This window comes from Phallusia mammillata, chromosome 4 (genome assembly GCF_965637545.1).
Source record: "Phallusia mammillata chromosome 4, kaPhaMamm4.hap1.1, whole genome shotgun sequence".
In the NCBI taxonomy this organism is placed as follows: domain Eukaryota; kingdom Metazoa; phylum Chordata; class Ascidiacea; order Phlebobranchia; family Ascidiidae; genus Phallusia; species Phallusia mammillata.
In genome coordinates, this window is record NC_137255.1 from 17,614,570 (window position 1) to 17,633,370 (window position 18,801).

Consider the following 18,801-nt stretch of genomic DNA (forward strand, 5'->3'; position numbering starts at 1 on the left):
TTTGTATTGTCTTCACTGTTTTAAAGGTGGAGACGTACTCAACATTACTACAGACAGATTCGTCTTTATTGAACAGAACAGCGAAAAGAAAACGACAAAAAAATGTGCAGTAGAAAAGATAAATGTAAGGAAGCGGTAAAGTAAGCTCCAGCCCTTGCCCTCTGCGTTGATGCAACAAGTTAGAGGTGTGGGTGGATAAGCGCTGTACATAATATAAACACACCTTGGCTTCTGCGTGGTGTAACAACAGTACGTTTAACTGTTAAAATACGCCACTTTTCATTGGGAACATAGGTGGTAAGGTGAAAGCAGGTTGCAAAGACAGTCATCAATATGGTGCTAGTTTTACAATCGAATGGTCCTCACCATAAAGGCATTAGCTTGAATCTATTTAAACACAACGATACATTGGAATGTTGCAATAAACGATATCACCAAACAAATTCGAAACCCGGCTAATATAGCCTTTTGAGACTGCAAGCTTGAATTAAACAACTTACTGTTTAAGCTTGAGTTAAACCTGTCTAATGCTGCTGTAGATATACATGAGCAATTGTGGTCAGCTCTAGCGCCACGCTGTGGTAAAGGTTTCACGGCGTATTGTCACACTTGGAGGCAGCAAAGTGTCAAGTTTGTGTTTATGCTCCACCACTTTTCACCTGGTTCGTGCTTCGGAGCTCGACCTGCTTGAGGCCAGCCACAAGCGATTGAAATCCGGCGTTGTAAGTTATCGAGACACCGTTGTAATACCAATCGCTTGCTGTATCTTCATACCTGAGTTGACAAAACCTTTTTTTATTCAATCATTAACTTGAATTATTGTATAAAAACCATAAACAGCGTGTTTTATTTCTGGTTGATGCAGGATCCTAATTTAATTATGTCAGAGTTACGTACATTGTTTTATTACATTTGGCTAGACATTAATTCTACCTATTAAACACCAACACACAAAAAAACTTAAAAAACAACCGTCATGAAATTTTCAGCTTGTTTACTGACCTCCCGTATTTGCTCGGTCCCGATACCAGTGCACCGTACAGCGTGTGTTCGTTGCGGGGCAGCGTCCTGTAGATGACGCTTCTTGAGCAGTATTTCGGGGCGGGCGGACACGTGCTGCATGTACAGACAAGTAATTAGTCGCCAGTGTAAACTTACACACAAAGCACAAACTGAAGAAAACAACAACAACAGGGGACAACGCCTTTCCCGCAAGACATGACTTATTGCGTCCGATCAGTGATGTCAATAAACAGAAATTAAAGATCATCTATAAAAAAGTTAAGTAGTTTGCTTGGGGTGACAGACAGATTGGACGTAAATGTGGTTCTTTGAAGGTCGTCGGTTTTACGTAAAGTCTTAAGGTTTATGATCAGACTTGTCGGATCAAAATCCGCAACATGCTTCATCTGAGATGTTATAGCGTAGGCACCGAACACGACCGCCTTAGATGTCAAAGCTGACGGTTCAACCTTTTGGAATTCGATAAGCAATTTTGGTTTATATAAATTGTCGCTGCCAGGCATGCCTTAAATAGCTCTTCAGTAATCGTTTATTCAACGTCATGTTAATATCTCTCGCGTGGTGCATGACATAAAAGACCAAAAAACGGTGGATATCAGCAATTCCTAAACCAAAAAGGCTTGTGTGCACATAAGTAATTGTTTTATCATATATGATTTTGGTCAACGATTTTAAATACGATGTTTTTGATTTGGGTCAACGATGATTTGGTCAACGTTTCAAAACACCTCTTTGTAACAGAACACTAACCTTCCTCTATGGTGGGGCCTCGTGGGAGCATTGGGTCCAACCCCAACCACAAATCCAGTTCCACCTTCACCGAGAAGTATATTAAGTTGATCGCGAGCAAATACTACATAATCGTTCGCTTTCTCTTCCGTTGGAGCGAACTCCGATGCTTGAAGAGTTAAAAAGGCGACGTTTGCTTAAAAAAAGCAGAATAAATGTTAAATCCTAACTCATGTGACAGTGTTACTTGTCAACTGAATGCAAAATTTATTTATAAAGTCTTTAAACATTGTATAGTCATCTTTCTAAATGATGTTGTTTGTATCCTATAGCAGCAAAAATGGTCTATATATAGCAGCAAAAACTGTTATGCACCTTCAACTGTTTAAAGAAAGCAATTGCAGAACGTGCAACAATAAAGCAAAACAATACCTGCGTGCATGTTTGGTCCCCGTACGTTGAGCCAGACCAGGCCGTTTGGAAGCTTGTGGGCAGCAGAAGTAAGAAGCCAATTGACAAACGTCCACGTCGCCTGTTTGTAGACTTCTTTTTGTGTGATCTTTGCCAACATGGTCTGGAAAAATCACCAAGGTCAAAGAAACGAGGATTTTTGTTGACGGGAAACTTGCATCGAAAAATCATAAAAAATGTAAGCCAAACAGTTGTGAATTAGTTTACCGTAACGCCTTGAGTCTTGTCTTCCCAGTAAAACACCTCCTTTTCGCTGGAAGTCTTCGCCAATGAGCTTTCGTATATTGTCTCCGCCTGCTGAAGGTAGCTCTCTTCTCCTGTTGCCTTGTACAGCCAAGTTGCCGCCCACGCCTGCATGCAAATACAAGTGTAAAACATGTGACCATGTGCCACCAACGTTGAAAGCCTCGGTCGTCCCTCAGAACAAGCCACAAGTTTAGCACTTGCTCAACGCATGAAGAGCTCTCGAACTGTATTTAGTTATAATACCTTCTGTTTTCGCATCGTCAATCAGAATGACATTCCTCGGTTTAGCAGCCGCGTGCAAGTCACCGCGTAAACAAGTAGACTTTCGAAGAGCGTGATACGTAAAAATTTCAGTCTATCGTGAGCGTGCGGTGCCTGTAATAACGGGTCGGAGCGCTAAAGGTCAAGAGCAATTAGCCTGGAACGACCTTGGACCGTTGCCAAATACTGACGAAGCTTTGTTTTTCTGATTATTCTGGTCATAATTCGCATATGAATTGATTTTCCCCATGAGCGCAAAGATGTTTTTCGAACTTTTTAATCATTTTCTTTCAAACTCAATGTTTTACACGAGGGGTGGCCAAACTTTTTTACCAGAGGGCCAAATTTGCAACTGTCTTGCCACTGGAGGGCCGGATTAAATGAGATTTACGTAAAATTTGTCGTAACTAGTTGCCACCTTTATTAAAATATATATTATTGTAGTAGAATAACAATAAATAACACCATCTTGTTTACACTTGTATTTGATAAAAGGTTTATGTATCAATGAGATAAACGCAACTGTTGCACTGCTTATTCACAGTGGTAAATATGGTGCTTGGAAAAAAAACAGGCAAGGTGTTTGGCGGGCCGTAGTTTGGCCACCACTGTTTTACACTATGTGACTGATGAGGTGTTTTTTGACACTCTCTTTTCTTCAGCTTAAAACGTGCAAAACAAGGTTAATTGAACACGCGATTCACTTAAATATCGTCTGTAGATTTCGGCGGTTTATTTTAAATAAATGTAAAATTTCATGAACCAACATTTAAGTATATATGTGTGTGTAACCGCACTTGAATGTACGTCACTGAAATGTTTTTCGGTGCAGTGCAACCTACAACGCATGTTTACTGACATTTTTACCGCAGAAGAGTAGCGCTATGTCAATTGCAGTTTCATGCATCGCTCTTTTGTGACTTTAAGCAAATTAGACTCTGGCTGTGTTGCATCGCTCTTTCGTGACTTTAAGCTACATTGTGATTGCATTACATTTCAAGACCAATTCACACAAGTACACATATGCTTTTACTCTTGTTTACTTACCAATTCATCGTCGACTGAGTTCCACGAGTAATAGTTTGTGGATCGTTTGGGAATTGCTGAGCTGAATCCGCCTTTGAATTTTGTAGCAAAAGTCAACAAGGTCTTAGCATGCTCCACACAGGAACTGGCCAACTCAGGATCTGTTAAAGAATTGCCATGATTTTTTCGTGGTGAAGCTGACATTGTAGAAACGCATATTCGTTTAATGTTATTTTCAACGGGTTTGTATATAATATACCAAACACAAATACTTTTCTTCTAGGCAGATTTGTAACCACTGGGTCTATTTGACAAAGTCGCTCAGAATTTGTGTTAGGAATCTGATTTTCCGCTTAAACCCGCAGTACCAAGACATCCGTGCGGATAACCGTTAAGAAGCAGCTTTTCAAAATTCCGGGCTTTGGTTTTACCCAAAAATGGTTCTACGTTAATACACAAACGGCATGCACTTGGCCTTATAATCGGATTATTACAACTTGCAGTCACCCTCAAAGTAGATTGCAAGCGAATAATTCCACCAATCAAACTTATCCGGACAATTAACGTCGTTCAGATGTACGGACTACTGTGAGTCACCGATGCACTAGATGTGTAAACAGGATGGAAATTGGATTACCTCATATTTACTGCATTGTTTAGGGGCTATACGAGTTCTTTTTCGCAATATTTATGACTTATAAATGTTGACAAACACAGGGTGCTATCGTGCAGCATTAATTTAAGATATCTGTTGTATCTTAGCCGGGGGCTAACGGTCGCAGTTACGGTTGTTTGTTTCAAATCACGACATGTGTGCAAACGGTGGGAATCAGTAAAGCTTCAAAACAAGCTGTTTTGTGCATTACATAATATCCAAAAACCTGAAGAGATGAGCTAATAAGCTTACAAAATGGCTGCATTATGCATACATGACATCCAAATGGCATTTTGGAATTGATTTTACCATGAGAAAAGAATTTGAAGTGTTTGAACTTTTGGTGGCTTTTCTCCTTTAATTCAATAACAAAGTAAATTTCGATTGTTAATTTAATGTATAAGTCTTTGTTGTGACCGAAATCAATATGTTGGTGGCATTGCACAAAAAATTTTTTTTTTTTTTTTTCCTTGTATACGCAATTTTCTCAAATGTGCGGGATGTGTATCAACTTGCCGCCATCCTGCTAAAACATAATTACAGCCTATACCCATACCTTCGCTTTTAAACAGAATACTTGCAGCTGCCAGGGCCGCGGCAACTTCAGCAACTGCGTCACTGCCAGGATTTTCTTCGTTAACTTTGTACACAGTTCGCCCGTCTGCTTTTGAATCCTCCGGTCGGGCCCAACCTTTTGACGGTGTTTTGTAATTGCCAACCTTGACGAAAAGTTTTATATTATTAATTAAGTTCAGGCTAATCTGAACAAGCAATATAGTAAAGCTTTCATCCTTAACAAAACAAAAAACGCGGGCGTAGCCTATGTTTTTTTTACAAATACAATGATTTAATAAAAGCGGTATTTAAAAGTCGTCACAAAGGGTCATGTTTTCCAATTCAGGCCAAAAAACAAAAAACAAATATTAAATTCGCCAATGCTAACAATAGCTTTGCTGTCCTAGATGCAGTTGTTATGGGAATCGCGCTATATTACAGTTTTCAAAAACCAAGCACAAAACCATAAAGTGCAGACAATTCCTGATCGTAAGGTATCCCATTAAGGTAAAGCGAAGTTACATCAACGTTACCTGAACAACAAGTTCGTTCTCGGCTGTATGACACTTCAACAAGTACTCGACCGCCCAACGTATCTGATCCTTCAAATTCGCACCCTCACCGGCGACCTCGTACGCGTTCCAGTAATCTATTGCTCCCCATGCAAGCATCGTGGTTGCATGCGCGATAATCATCGTCGTTTTTACATTTCCAGCACCTGTAAACATAGAAATAAAAGACCGTTCAATTTCCTGAAGGTCATTAGGTGCAAAGGTGGATAAAAATCAAGTTTCTTGATTGCAATGTTATAATAGTAAAACATGTCGTTCGTTTTCAGCGCATCTGTGACATCGATCATAGAAATCGAAGGTGAAGAATCATCCAATTACAATTTGGTCGCTGAACAGGGCCTTGGTTTTCAAGATATCGTCGCAATCTCGCTGTTAGTCGGCTTGTTTGTGTGCATGTCTGCCAGTTGGTTTGTTGTAATATCATGGCGCCCGTGATAAGTCGTTCCGTAAATGGCAACGCAATATCACATAAGCTGTGTGCAAGGTCAACTCCGCAAACAACTTCCGCGGAAAGAAACATTTCTTACACAAGCGAACTCCTATTTGATCAATGTGTCTTCACGACTCGAGATAACTAAACCGACTTTCAAACTTGGTCTTGATTTGTGTATTCTCTGAAAAGGTTATGGTGCTTCTACAAAGTTCACAGACCGTGCTAAGCTAGAAACCATTTTCCCCCTGGGGCATTGTAATTTATTTCACAAAATTATTTTATTTTTATACTCGAATACGGATTTTTCGTCCATGCAGGAATTTCCTTTCCATAACGTCACGGTCGCATAGTTCAGTTAAGTGTGGCCACGAGTCAAATATATGAGAAAGTAGCGAAGAACTGGACGTTCTTCAAGCGAAGGGCAAAGCCGGGCGTGATTTTAAGCGTTACAAAGTGTCACCTGTTAAAAAATCGCGACGGATGCAAAAATGCTCGACGATAATTATTAGTCAGTCAAAGTGAAGGCCACCAGGATGCCAAGCACCACAAGTGCGGGTGATACACGGCAATGTTATTGTTCTTCGCACGTTCGAAACAAGTTTTGTATACAAGTTGCCTGGACTTCAATGTAGGTGACAATTTTATACAATGGTAACCTATTTCGTAATCGCTAAATACAGATGCGTGAAACAAGTTTGCGTGGGATGACTCGCACGTTAATCTTTAAAAATCTTATACTGGTAATAAGAACCAAAAACTTAAATGCAACATGTATCGCATTTGTGATTACATGTGAAAAAATAAACTTGGCACTTTACAGCGTTAGTTCAAGCCAGCCACGTGGAAATTGCGTAATCGCTGCCCTTTTCCTATTAGGAGTCTGGCCCGTTGTCTACATTCCCACGCACGCACGAAAATGTCGGCGCCAAAATCATAGGCAAAAGCCACAATATAAACCGGCGATAGGGCGGTGACGTATGCAAAGGCCAAGCAGGGACAAGTTGTTAGGTGTTTGTGATACCCTAAACATTGCGTCTTACCGTTGTACCAGCCACCGGTAAGGTCGGTGTTTATCGAACATCCGTCCTTGAGATCCGCATCACCCCTCCACGGGATTCGATGTTCATCTGGAAGCCGCCCTGACCTCTGGGCCTCGTAGAAGAGAATAGATTTGTGAAGGACTTCGTTGTAGTCGAAATCGGAATCTGAAGTTTCGATAGGTTGTTGCAGTTATGTGAATTTTGTCAAACTTCAAGTTCAACATTTGTGCATTCGGCAAATATGAATAAATGCAATTTAGTAAAGCACAAAAGCAGAGGTTTCAAAGCAAGGAGACACTTCTCTACAAGGAATGATGAACATACTTGTGTGTATTTATAGGTAAACGGGATGTGTGCATTTGTAGGTATGCGGGATATGTGCGTGAAAAACTGAGGGATGAATTTATATTTTCAAAAAATGTTAGTTGAAAAATGTGATCAAATCTTGAGAACCTTTATACCGTTTGCAATACACTCAATCCCAAAATAAAAACGTTTACTGCAATCAGATCTTGTTGGGGTAAAAATGGTGTTAGTGTACTTACTTTTCGATTCAGAACGGATCCAATTAGGTTCAGTCTCTCCGCCCATTGCTGCTATCCCGTTTGGCGCGAACTGGGCACATCGATCAGATCCCTCAGGCTCAGGAACGTCCCTCTGAGGGGCACCAACACCCGGCAAATTAATTGGACTGTTAAATTCTCCTCCTAGTGTGGCCAGTTTGCTTGTTTCTTGATTTAAAAGGTCTTCCTTCGATGAGAGGTCATCGGGGTCGAAAGATGCCACTTTCGCTCTAAAACAGTTTTAAATTCAAGTTCAGATTTGAACGTTTAAAAAAATAAGCTATGTTTGTTCTGTATATTTCAGAAGATGTAGATATAAGGGAGATGGATTACACATGATGCTATTTGTCTGTTCTTCTCCTCGTGTGTCAAATTCAATTTTGAGGTTTGTTTTATGTTACAGTAGGGTTGGGGATTGGGGCCTCATTTTGTATTTGTTACAATTATTATTATCCTTTTGTTTCCGCACGACTTACCTGTCAGTGATCCAAGCATCGATCGGCCTGGACATCGGATCGTCAAACGGGAGCATGGTGCCAATTTGTCGCCCTGCTACATTATCTCCGCTGCATATCCCAAGCAATTGAACCCATCCACGGACGAGCGGAATGCTATCTTCGGGATATCGACCATTGAAACTTATCGTCAAACCCTATCGCAATAAATAATACATGGAGATAAAATACGACAATAGAGTGAACCTTGATAGGGACAATTTATTTGTACAGTTTGCTACAGTAATATTTTTAGGAAGTAATAAAGCAAACAGTATTTAAAATCTCCACAAAATTTTAGAGGTCAAAAGGCATGTTTGAATCTCTGTAACGTTCTTCCTTTGAACACAAAAGCGTATAGCATAGTTTACTATTTTTTTACCTGGTTAGCATCTAGATTCACATGGTAATCCATAGGGGCAAGGCAAAACTCTTGTCGACTTCTGGATGCACTCATGAACCAAACGTTTGCTGGTTCAACTTCGGACACAGGTATGTTGAACATAAAGCGGACAACCCAGCCACCTCTGATTGCCCGTGGAAGTGAAGGAACATGCGCTGTAGCGCTGAATCCATCGTCCCATACACTATGAACCTTAATAGTTCCGTTATAAGTTGGGCAACCATAAACGTTGCCGTCCATAGACCTTAACGGCTTGTAAGTTATAGTTCCGTTTTCGATCCAGCTGTCGCCAACCAATGGAGTGTTGGAGAAGTCCGTCATGACCATATTGGTCGATGGAGTAGTTTGCAGTGGTGCTGTTTGCCCTGCAGTCCTAGGTTGAATTTGTTTAATAGAATTAACTTTCGTGGTTGGATTTACAAATGGTGTTGTATGGGTCGTCGTAATCTGCTTTGTAGTTTGGGTCGTTGTTGGCAGCACTGTTGATTCCGCCTCTTCTCCTGAAGCTACTTCCACAACTTTTTCTGCAGCTCCACCGGCTAGAGGTGCTGTTTTTTCAGTTTGAACTTTCTGCGTAGCGGGGGTTGTAATTACTGGCCTGGTTGTCTTAACAACCGGGGCCTTTTTCGACGTCGGCCCCCAAATGTTTTTGCTGGGGTAAAACTTTTGACGCGTCGTTTTTTGAGTCGTCGGATTCTCTTCCTCTTCTTCCGCTGATTCCGTCGGAGTGGGTTTTGCTGACTTTTTGACAGACGACTTCTTCTTGCCGTAGAATTTCCCTTGATTGCTGGCACTTCGAGGACGCGGTTTGATATAAGTTCGTCCCAAGTAAGAGAGCGGGAGCTCTTCCTCTTCTTCCTCCTCCTCCTCTTCTTCCTCTTCCTCTGCGGAGTCGTAGATCCTTTGCTTTTGTGCCCTCCAGGATCGTTTTAGTATCGGTGTGGGTTTCGCTTTAACTGTCGAGCTGCTTACACACTTGGGCATTTTGCTTGGACTCCACAGACCCGTTGTAATACTGCACGTTTTGTAGGCCGTGCCGTCGCTAATCACAAAGCCTTTATTGCACATCACCCTGCAACGATTCCTTCTGATTGTGCATTGGATCTTGCCGTTCTTCGGATGAACCAATGGCCGACAGCCAGATTGCATCAGACGTTGACCAGTGATGGTGCCTGCGTTAATACAGGGGTATATAAAGGTAAGTTAATGCAAACAAGTGGTACTATCATATCTTAAGCTCAAAAAGGACAACATAAATTTAAGCGATATTCCCACCAAAAACATATAGTTTTAGAAATAAGGCCGGTATGGCAGTCCTATCTACATAGTAAAAAATAAGAAAAGTAATTTTGTTGTTACCACATTTTAAATCTAGACTGACTATTGGTATTGATGACTTATTTAATTGACCCACCATCAATAAGCCGAGAAAAGAAACGTGTGTTTCTTGGTGATGAAGGCACTGGATTGTAACGGAGTTTATAGGAGAGCTTGTTTTCTCCTTCTTGGTTGTTTCGCAGTTGAAGAAACAATATGTACTTTCCAAATGGTTTAACCGGAGTACATATTGGAGATGGACCGAAGGAACCAAGACTGCAAAGAAACAAAGATTATTTTTGTTGACCTATATATAGTCCTATACCATATGTCCTCCGAGGACAATACAAATGCCCATACGTCTCCTGTTTACGTTTTCTGTTTTACCTAATGTACTTTACAATGCTATCAAAACCTTTGAAAACAATCGTCATCTTAACCTTGAGAAAACAGATATAAGAAGTTTTTGAGCGTATTATTTTTGTGATAGCGCGTACTTGTTCAGAGTTAAGTCTACAATTCATTCAAAAATCTACAATTCATTCAAACTGGTATATAAAAATGGCTACGTTGAATTCGTGAAATATTTGATGTATTTATTGTTTGTGTGTACAAAAAATGTCTGTTTATAATGTTTTTCAACAAAGTGTCATCTTTTTTGATGATGAAAATATGGTAGAGCTCTATTTGTGAAATCGTTAAACCGAAAACAATTCATCTGCAAGGTGAATAGTCGTTTTTTTGCAAACTTTAGATAAACCTACTTTACTTTTCGTCTTGACATATTGATTCTATGAAAATACCTACTTGAGTTCGTCTCCAATAGCAAGGCCTCCTTTTTTCTTTGAGAAAACGCTGATCACTCGAAAGGTGGCGCTATAGCGGCTTTTCGGGTCTTTCTGCGTCGTTTTGAAAACTATTCCTTGGACAACGACATCAGACCTGCAAAAAATATGCTGTTAGAGACCACGTTAACCCGAAATAAAGTTATTGTTTCAAAGACAGAAAAAAAAAACTAAACAGTTCTACGTCGAATCTGCCTTGTTACAACGGGGAAACCGTCGCTGGGGTGTGTATGGCGTTATCTGAAAGCAGCATTTTTTTTGAAGCGATATCTTCCTTTGTGGTTGGCATATGTTTGTAAACGCTACGAACTGTTTAGCCCCTATGGTGACCTGGGGCCGCGAACCTTTCTAAATAATCTAAAAAGTTAATCAGTAACACCTGTTTTTGCAGGTTTTTAAATAACAGGCAACCGCAGTTCGCTACTAAAATCCGTCCTAAACCTAACAACACGACTTGATGAAGTCAATTCGTGCACGAAGGACGCTATTGAAAGGTAATCACATCCGCGAATAAACAAAAACAAAATGCCAACATCCCGCATTCCACTCTGGACCATAATAGCCTTCGCGCCACGGGCAATATTATCTACAGCTGGTTTCAACAACATTCCAATTCAAACGTGCAGAGAAAGGGAGAAAAATAACTTGAAAATTCCCCAATAAAACCAGACAATTAGTAAAGCACCACGATCCGGGCGATAAATAACCAGTGTTAGGATTCGCGATCCGATAATTTATACGCGTCGGGTATATCAACGAAAAGATCTTGAAGCACGTCTCCATTTGTTTTTCGAACCACTAAAGGGTTAATATCCCTTTCAACTTTTCTCGCCTTTGTTTTGATTATGATTTTTTTTTTAACTTATCAAATTGCTTTAGTTTCTGCTTAACGCACGAAGATAAATATCTTTGTTAAGGTAGACTGGTGATATTTAATATTCACCTGCATTTTAGACCGAGTGATCTATTAATATTTCCAAAGACACAAAGTGCAGTTTAAAGACGTTAATAAGTATCTGAACATAATTTGGCTAATTTGAGCAATTTGGATCTTAAAAATGTCAACTGATTTTAAGATGTGGTAAAAATTGCGTTTCGCAAACGATTGAATCTCGAGAGGAATTCCTAATCGCGGCATCGCGTCGTTGATTTTCAACTTACAAGGCAGATACGAATCGGCAATTACCGAAACAGACCTAAATTGAGTTCGGAACCCGGTAGTGAAAGCAAATATGCCGACCAAACCCGACCCGTATGGTCGCTGTGTGCAGTTGCGGAAAGCACAGGTGCTTTCACGTGTAATTTGTATCAGTTTTGGGTCTCTTCGCTACAACAAGAGTACACGCAAATTTCATGTTGTGGGTTGACCCAACAACGCCCATCAGGCGGTCACCTCTTGTCGAAACTAGTCAATGCATCAGTGTAAATACGTCAGACTAGTTTGTTTCAGCGAACGAGCGTAATCTCTGATTACACGTTAACAAGAGACGGCGATGTTTTCGCCAATTTCTAGGACTTCAATTTTTTCTCTTAAAAACACATGCACAGACATTAAGGATAACAGGAAAAATGAAGGAAATTAATAATAACCAGTAACTGCTTTTATTCGACGCCTAAGGGTTGACTATCGTATTACAAGCTGTCTTACCGCACGGCGACTATATAGGAGTCGAATGTTAAGAGATGAAATCTAACTTTCAAGCGAAATTGGAGGTTGTGTGGGTTTTTGAACTATCGACCGTGATGTAATCACCGCCTCCTGGCGGATGTTGGTTTTTAGCATCAACGTAACTTCAGTTTCCGGACCTGGTCAGTTGAGGCCACTATTAAAGCTAATAAATTCTGATTCGCCGTAAGATTGGAGATATAACTAGCTCTTATCCAAATGTGTTTTTTCACGTTAATCGGATTTGGTCGTCTAAATCCCTGTACACGCAAATCGGAAACACGGCCTAAGGTATTTGGTGATTGACGAGCAACGATTCGACGCAATACTAAGTAGCATAATCTGAATTAGGCGGCGATCCTACATTAGTTGCAAAACGCAGATTTGGTTTGCAGCATCTCATATTGTTTTGAGAGTGTGGATGCAAATCTTGAAAACAGGGCTGGCTTTCCACGGCCAATAAAAGCAAATTCGGCTTGAATAAAACATGGATCAGAAAAACACAAAAATATTCAAATATTCCCGAATAAAAGTAGGCTAAATCACGCTTGATGTATGGTAAGCAAAACAAACGTTTTTTCATACAACGAAACAGTACAGAAAAAAATAAACTTATAAATCTATTTTTTTGTTTTCGTATCTCACTAAACTCGGTTTTACACCAAACACGAGTGAACAATTGTCTAAAAATCACACATACCTTGTGGCAAATTCACCAAATTTGATTCGTCGCTCGGGAACAACGCATCCTGATGTCACGTGAATCATCATCGAAGATATAAGACACACGTAAACGAAGATGGGCGTGAGATATCGATGAAAAAACATCATGTTGCGCGATTGACCATCATAAAATCCTGGGTATGTCCCTGATTTCGCCATCCTGGTCTGGACGTTTGAACAAATGATAAAAATTCGCTGCAGGCTTCTTCACATGCACCGTTTTGTTTCTTGCTTCAGTCAACGTTTACAAAAGTGACTACGAAGTCGGTCTCGATGTTCCTGAAGCTTCTTATTGTTGTTGTTTTTATTTCTGAAGAAAACAAATTTTTGGAAATCTTCTTCCTTTTTACTATTTTAGCTTTGATCGAAAATTATACATTCACTTTTGCTGAAAATCACAAAAACTGCTTATTTTTCTGACGCAGCAAAAACGCGATTTTTATCAGAATAGGCAGCGCGCCGATTGCTAACTGAGTTGGCGCTTGTCGAAATGAGGAGACTCTGGGCTGTATTCGGTCACACGCGGTGTAAGAAAATGAGCGCGCCTCGCAAAGAAGAAGGTGCGCCGGCAATAAAAGGTCGCAGGATACGTACGGCCGAAAACCGATGATCTTTGATAAAAGAAAAGAAAACCGGAATTTTCGTTTACTTGTAGAAGAAGGCGCACCTTCAAGTGTTTGTTGTGCGTTAAATCTCCTCGATAGCAGACATCCAGCAATTTTTAGACCTCTGATGTAAAACTTATGGTTCGGAAGCAACAAGGCAAAATATCAATTGCATTAATACCAACTCGATTTTTGTATTGTGGTGTAATCTTTCATGTTATTTATAATCGTTGGCTTATAAGGTCATTCTACATTGTTACGAATGCCCACGCACATTTTCTGAGTTTCTACTACGGAATTTGACCGATTTTTGTACATGATGCGTTTCCGTAAGTGATATGGGTTAGTCTACTTGTGTATGTCAGCTAATTGACTTCTCAAATACCATTCGCTGTCCGCCGAACATGGCAAAAGTAAAAGTGATTTCTTTGATATCTGCCACGAAGTATGCGAGTTAACATACCGTTTGGAAACGACCGATTCCGTTCTCATACGAATATGTGTATTCGTCGGAAATATCTTCAGGGGATTTACTGTGCTGATGGCAATAAGATGTTGTTAAATTGACAACATTTGCACAGTGCGTCCGACGACAGGTTATAACAAAACCAAAAAGGTATTGAAATCAAGCGGAAGTATATATTGCAAACAATCGCTGTTGTAGCCATTATGTGTGCAAAACGACCAATGTAGAACGTCTGCCACTGGTATATTCAGTGTACACAAGCCTTTCGCCAGATTTATTTTTTATGCCACTACAGTTGCTTATACTTGTGACATTCAGAAGAAAAGGCGATAAAATGCAAATGTAGTTGGCAACGAACCCAACAATGCCTCGACTCGACTTCTTGTAACCCAGTAGCAGTTTAAATTTGGCATGATTCGACTGCATTAATTTGCATTTTTTTAAATGTTGCAAGCCACAGTCGTAACTAAAAACCCGCAAATATTCTTCAAGTATTTTAGTCCATCATTGGGCCGTACACGTCCCGCATAACACACCTGCTGGTGTAGATACCTTAAAATGACAGGTTGACTGAGGAGAAGCGTGTGCTTTGCACAAATCAACAAACGCTATGACCTGGTGCGACCTTACTGCGTCTTTGTTGTGGCCCACGCGACTTGACTGTAATTGGTCTTTACAGCCACTATACGGCGATGTACGTTACTATTGTCCAACATCTATTATTATCTGACAATGTAGCTTCGTGATATAAAAGCAATGCAGCACTATATGGTAGACGGGATTTTTGACCACATCCCTGATTGAATGTTTCAAATTGCAAATTTGATATCTTCACTTCCTCCAAGTTAAATGTACCGACGGATGATGGTTACCCCGGTGCAGCCTAAAATACCCGCTCGCCCAAATTTTAATTCACAAAGATAAGAATAATTAGTTCACCGTTCTGCATAATAGACGTCGATTGCATAATTACCGAACTTGTTTGTTTCGCATCAAACAAGGTCGTGCAAAGGTTTCGGCGTTTGTCGACCGTTGCAGGTCTGACAAAGAAATTCCCAAATATTTTGAACATGAATATGGGTCGGTTAAATAACAACACTTTACTCACATCATATTGCAATTCCATGCTGAGATAATGCATTTATGTGCAGAACCTCGTGTTCTATAACAAGTTTTGGGTTTTTATACCAAATGAAGAATCACCGTGATTTCGTGATGCCTAATGTATGTAAGATTAGAGAGGTTTGTGGTATTTGGTAACTTGATAAGGTAAATTTGGTAAAGATGTCTGTTCTGAACAAAAGGTTACTACTGGTCGCCGGTTACTACTAGACTGTCTTACTACACAAAAGTAACCCAAGTAAAACAAAACATCGCCCTGGAGTGAATAGTTCAGGTATCGTAGGTACCTATCGGCGATAAACTATAGGTTGTATTTTAACCAAACGACAGCTGTTTAATCACCGTTAGCACCCGTTTACATGCCAATGCTCAGGGGTTAACGACGATTAGTGGGCACGCAAGTTATGAAGACTATTATGTATTAATCCATTTTAGCTGGTTTATTGCAACAGTTAAACCTAATGGCCTCAGTACACGGCAATACACACAGTCGTTGACCTGTCGTAAGGTTTTTTTTTTATCGCGGTTTATGCTGCGCGCGTAACAACATTTAAAAGCTTGCTTTAGAACACAGTTGAGTTGTTGTAAATGACAAATTTGCTGGTATTTATTTAAAGTCTCAAAGTGGCCAACAAACTTATTATCAAAATCACATTTCATGAAACTTTAGCTGTAGTTTAAATGACTTGGCTAAAAGCAAATTCTGGAGTTTTGACGTCACGTAGGTATACAACGCCTTCGGCAACAGACTGTCCGCATACGCCATGATAAAAGTCCTGTGTACCAAATCTTCACTTTTGACCTTTACGTTAAAGCATGCAAACCTTGTCTTCTGTTGTTTGTCTTCATAAAACTGTATGTGACATTTAAAATTTAATTGTAAGGTCACGTGCAAGATTAAACAGTGTTACAACAAATGCTTTTCTTTCTGTCAGAACCACTAATCATTTTTGTACGCTTATTCTTTGGAGTTTTAAAATAAATATTAATTTAAAATCCAAAAGCTGTTCGCTGTTTTGCCACTTTTCGGTTAAAACAAAACCGCCTTTACAAAAGTTGCGTTACATATTCGTAGATTTTTGATCTAAAAGACGTCACAGAATTTTGGTGTTATTGTTTATGTTCGGAACGATGTTTCGTCTGCACATAGTAAACATCTCTGTGGCACTCTCCAAGTGGCCTCAATTCACATGCCGCTTAAGAGCTTAATTGCTGCACTGGTGGTTAATGCATACTTTAAGTACTGATAATAAGTTAGAAAGGTTTACCATATTTAAAAAAAATTAAACTTAACGTAACTGTGTTTTGGACAACATAAATTTGTTTGGATTTTCAACCTAAAAAAATGCTTGTTACTAATGTTGGTATTGGACATTCCAATAGCTTTTTGTGGGTATATGATTATTTTTGTACTTACAACCGAGTATTTTCACCCCAGTGGCGAAAATGTTAAGTTTGGACAAACACCTGACACAACGTCACTTTACTCACAATAATGATATTTTAGTCCGAATATTTTAACCTGATGTCAAAGTTTCCGATACTTGTTGCAAGGCTTTATATAAATTACAATCACCGTTATGCAGCTTTATCTATAGGCCTACTATCAAGAAACAAAACTTACCTTATGCATAAAAATGTCCTTGACTGATGATGAAGTTTTTACCAAACACACGTCAACAGCAAAAAAAAACAGATCAAAGAGTCGTGCTGAATTATCTCAGCTGACTCTATCCTATACGTCGGTGCGGCTGTAATGCAACACCGTGTGTTAAATAACGGTAGTTTTCGCTAGTTGTTACGGTATAATCCACGACCACGACGCATATTTTACGACTGTCGTATATCACTACCGGGTCGCTGTCTTATCCCAGGCCTTAATATCATCCCTTGCATCTACTTAAGAAGTAAATTATAGGCTAGGCCGCTGCGCCGTCCACGTATCTGCCTTATTGGTATGCTTTAATATCTGGTATGACCTAATACCAATGTTGGCCACATATTGTGTGACTTTTATACTTTCAACCACAAAACGCTAACAAGTTTGATAAGACCTGTATGAAGCTATTTACTTGGCATGGCATTTTTCAGCTAGACAACTATAACGACAAGTAGGTTACCGAAACGACTAGAAATCGACAAATGTGCTTCAAGTTATATGACTCCTCGTTGAAATGACGGCAAGGATAAATACCCGATCCCATTCAGAAAAAAGAATAGTTGTTTCTAACGAATGGTTTGTTTTAGGCGCCTCCCTCATTAAATAAATCCTGTCGCACTAGAGATGAACAAGTGCGACTTAATGGGGTGAACGAGCAACAAGAGCATTTCTAATTTTTCACCGGGACGGAAAATCAAATCACACTTACTTGTAGCGACCAGGTCTCTAATTTTTTTCGTTCCACCAAGCACCAAACAAAACAAACTGGTTTTGAACAATAGATGGTTGTGTTATGTTTATGGAGCGGCCATGAAGACAACATGCCACTCTCCACTTTAAGGGCGTGTATAGCATGTTTAGATCAGAGTTTACAACCCTTTTTCATGTAAATTGATGTTCCTTCACCGTCATTGCAACCAATTTGTATGCAATCCTAGTGAATTGACATAAATACACACGACCACTTATGCTTATTCAACTGTTTCAATTCGAATTTGATCCATTTCTACACAATTCTATTATTTCCGCTTAAAGTTGTAAGTTAAGGAAACTTGTTGCAACTAATAATTTATCATAGAAATTATGTGCAGAAGTAGCCTAGACCAGTGGTCGGCAACCGCCGGTCCGCGAGGAGTTCGGTACCGGGCCGTGTAATTTTAAGGGTAAATGCTTTAAATCATTTCATTGATAAATATTTGTAGTTTTTTGAATGCCGGTCCGTGATAAAATTTCACTTTTAAAAGCGGTCCGCAGAGCAACAATTAGACAATGTAAAAGGATCCATTTCACAACAATGTAAAAATTCATTTTTAAGACAACTAACAGGTTTTTCGACTGGTTAAAAAGTCGGCTTTAAATTAAAGGGGGAAATATAACCGACACGATTGGTGGATCAGGATTAAATGCGCTACAGTCAAATAGTGATTAGAATGTGCCATGTCTTACGTTTTGCACCAAGTGAATGTTGTTTTAACCCAGTAGAATTCGGTTGCGACAAAAAGGTTTTGAATTAAAAATGGTTATTCGGAATTTATCTGATACATAAACTTAGTTGTTTCAAGTCGGCCTTTTGAACTACGTCATTGAATGTAGGCCTATTAACAGCCCGCTAGCGCTGCCATGTGATTAAATTTTACAAATGTACATAATGACCCTAATTATTTATTTTCATTCCAAACTGAAATTGGTGACCAAGATCAATTGGTACACACATGGTAATCCTAAACTTTGCTGATTGTATAAAATTAATACAACACAATACCATTATCATCCCAAGCGATAAACATAATTTCAACAGAGGGAAAGTCCCACATGTTAATCTCTGTCAAGCAAATGAAATTAATTTTAGTGTGATGTTTGAACTTTGGATTGTTTGCATTGCATCCCTGTTAAAAAAATAAACGGCGTAAGTCTAGAAAGAATAAA

At 39.6% G+C, this 18,801-nt stretch overlaps 1 protein-coding gene across 2 annotated transcripts; it reads right to left on the reverse strand.

Annotated features, from left to right (window-relative positions):
* Positions 1–48: 48 nt before the first annotated feature.
* Positions 49–16,992, reverse strand: LOC145223103 (uncharacterized). 2 transcript variants are annotated; one of them, XR_013859410.1, is made up of 17 exons: positions 16,840–16,992; positions 13,000–13,332; positions 10,596–10,730; positions 9,886–10,064; positions 8,451–9,643; positions 8,051–8,226; positions 7,557–7,804; positions 7,012–7,176; positions 5,500–5,684; positions 4,968–5,130; positions 3,778–3,917; positions 2,431–2,574; positions 2,185–2,326; positions 1,774–1,948; positions 1,003–1,116; positions 501–774; positions 49–387 (listed from the first exon to the last, which is right to left on the reverse strand). XR_013859410.1 is itself a non-coding variant. In XM_080089438.1 (16 exons), the coding sequence occupies exons 2-16, from the start codon at positions 13,179–13,181 to the stop codon at positions 639–641; spliced, it is 3,477 nt and encodes a 1,158-aa protein (XP_079945564.1). In that variant the 5' UTR covers positions 13,182–13,332; positions 16,840–16,992; the 3' UTR covers positions 49–638. The 2 variants fall into 2 exon arrangements, 1 of the variants encoding a protein (XP_079945564.1); XM_080089438.1 differs by having other exon boundaries at positions 49–774.
* Positions 16,993–18,801: the final 1,809 nt, after the last annotated feature.